Source organism: Lactuca saligna, chromosome 7 (assembly GCF_052625555.1).
Source record: "Lactuca saligna cultivar CGN05327 chromosome 7, ASM5262555v1, whole genome shotgun sequence".
Lineage (NCBI taxonomy): Eukaryota > Viridiplantae > Streptophyta > Magnoliopsida > Asterales > Asteraceae > Lactuca > Lactuca saligna.
Window position 1 is genome coordinate 62,201,594 of NC_136423.1, and position 2,925 is coordinate 62,204,518.

The 2,925-nt window shown below is 32.9% G+C and overlaps 1 protein-coding gene across 1 annotated transcript; it reads left to right on the forward strand.

The window, feature by feature from the left end:
- The first annotated feature begins 2,005 nt into the window (after positions 1 to 2,005).
- Positions 2,006 to 2,398, forward strand: LOC145007014 (zinc finger protein 2-like). Its single transcript, XM_078966019.1, has one exon. It carries the CDS (start codon positions 2,006 to 2,008, stop codon positions 2,396 to 2,398), a length of 393 nt encoding a protein of 130 aa, XP_078822145.1.
- The last annotated feature ends 527 nt before the right edge of the window (positions 2,399 to 2,925 follow it).

Consider the following 2,925-nt stretch of genomic DNA (forward strand, 5'->3'; position numbering starts at 1 on the left):
AAATTGTATACAAGACCAGGGATCAGATCCTGGAAGATACGTAGATAGTTATGTATGTAGATATTATGCCAGTTTTCTTTGTGATACTTGCATGGAAGACTAGGAGGTGGCTCTTGGCACTTGTCTGTAAGACCCAGGGTATTGGCCTCCGGTCTGGAAAGGAAAGACCATAATACGACTTGTGGATTAATAGCAAGACTAAGATTGGTACATAGCATTCTCTATTATATGTATGATATATGGTATTTTGGGGAACTCACTAACCTTTGTGCTTACGGTTTATTGTTTATGGTTTTAGGTACTTCTGGTACGAATGGGAATGACCCGACATGATTGCACTACATCCACCTATGTTTCCGCAATGTGATGACTTTGAGATTTTACTCTGATGACTGTTTGTTATAAATTAATTTTGAATGTTTGAATGAATGACAATTGGTGTTTTGGTTTGAAATGAAAATGAAATTTTTTACCTTTGATTTTCGGGACATTACAAAACAAAACCAAACATTTTTTAAACAATGTTGTAAACACCAATATAAAAAAAGGATTATTGTAGATTTGGCAATATCTTCATTAAGTCATTAACGTAGTGTTAGTGAATATTTTTCTTGATGGCTTTGGTTTGAGGGATTACCCATTCGGGCGAACTTAGCTACCAAGGGTACTGATATCCGTTAATTCAATTGCTTTCATCTACATACGAAATTCCTTCCTCACTTATTTGTTAAATGTGAAATTGTTGTGAGGACATGGAACAATGTGCCATGATAGTTGGAGATTGACTTCCCTTTGCAAGTACAGGTCTAAGACATAGTAGATTGGGTCATGTCTGCATGTACTGTAGTAGATTGGGTCATGTCTGCATGTACTGTTGATCAAGAAATATCTCATCGATGCAAGATGATAAATGGTAAATTGGTAAATGGTAAGTTAGGGATCAGTATCCTAAGATCCCACAAAATAAAATATAATTTTAATTTATAATTTTAAAACATGAAAAAAAAATTTCAAACATTTATTCAGCTGTCGTACAATCTTATAATTAGGATCGTGATTTTAACAACTATAATTACTTGAATACTTATATGTCGTTTGAATAAATTCATAAGAGCGGAACACTACCAAATATAGAAATAATGCCACAAGATTAAAAGATGTTTGATACAAATACAATCAATGAACGAGGCCTTGATGTAATCACAAATGGTCCCTTTGATTGATACCCATGATTAGACATGCTCTAGATTATCCTAAATTTTGCAAGACAAGATTGACAAATTCTTACAAGACTTAATAATTTTCCATATGTTGGTTGTTGCATTCATGGAATTTCTATTTATTTTTTTATGGTCCATTAAATCTATGATGTTTTTGTTATATTTGTGTATAAAAAGTTTGGAGTAATAAGAAACTAACTTGATGTTCATTGAGATGTGGCATGGTGCTAGTCAGCTTTGGGTTGAACTTTTGAAGTTGGACCTCTTTCCCCGCGATTGCTAAGTATATTATATATAGTAAAAAATTTCTTATGCGGTTAATAGAACAAGTTTTAAATTGTACAAGCCTATTTGAAACATATATAAACTGTTAAAAAGGTTTATGGAACAAGTTTTAAATTGTACAACCCTATTTGAAACATATATAAACTGTTAAAAAGGTTTATGGATAATAATAATAAATCAATGCATAATAAATAATTCTTGAATCAAAGATATAACATGACGTGATACGCAAATGAAACTTTGAATTCAAAATGATGATGGTTTTCCATGTACCGTAACGTTAAACTCCATAAACTGTTAAAAACACTAAAACGATTTTGTTTTCCTTTCCTTTGCTTATGTAATGTATTAGCCTATGCAACCCCACCACCCTTGAGTCAAATCACAACATTTCTATATAAACCAAACAATCTTTATAACCATATGTACTTCTCAACTTCTTATTCCTATAGCTTGCCATGAGTTCCTTCAATATACGCCCATCAGAAAATGAACACACCATGGACCTCAACACATCTTCTTCATCATTGTTGTCCTCCTTACACATGGCCGACCAACGTGTTTTCTCATGCAGCTACTGCAGGAGAAAGTTCTATAGCCCACAAGCATTTGGAGGCCACCAAAATGCGCACAAGCTCGAAAGAACCTTAGCCAAGAAAAGTCGAGAACTATGCTCCGCTGCTAGGCATCAGCAATCTGAATGGAACCAAATGTCATCCAGGTTCGATTGCAACGACTTAACCCATGTTGGAAAGGTACAACCGTCAATTGTCATGGGTCTTGAACATCAACAAAATCTTGTACAGTTTGGTTCCAATGAAAGGAGAAGAGAGGTGGATTATGGGTATAAAGGTGAGACTGTTGATCAGCTTGATTTGTCTCTCAGGCTTTAGTCTATAATTTTAATCATGTCGCCATTGTAAACAACAAGAGTAACTAGCGTTTGTACTTTTGACCTCATGATCTCTACGATATTATCATACAGGAGAAGTGTTCAAATACCATTAAGTTAAATGCTCTGGTAAATTTCATTAACATGATTACTCCGTGTTTGAGATGCATATAAATAATGAGTTCATTTGTATGAACATCATAAATATTACATTCTACCTCCGTCTCTAAGATTTCGATTAATAAAATCTTATCTTATATTCTTTATAAATATCTATGCAATTAACTAATACACTATTTTTTTTATTAGAATTGTGATGTAATTTTAATTTTGTATAATTACATATGATTTAATATTTAAATATATATACTTAATACAATATAAGTAGATTTTTTTTTTCAAATAATTTTTGTTGAATTGAAAAGTATACACCGATCTTGAAAAGGTAGACTAAAAGCAACGACACGGAGATGATGAGATGTCTGTTGATCGGGTAAATTTTTCGGGTTTCGGGTAGTTTCGGTTAGA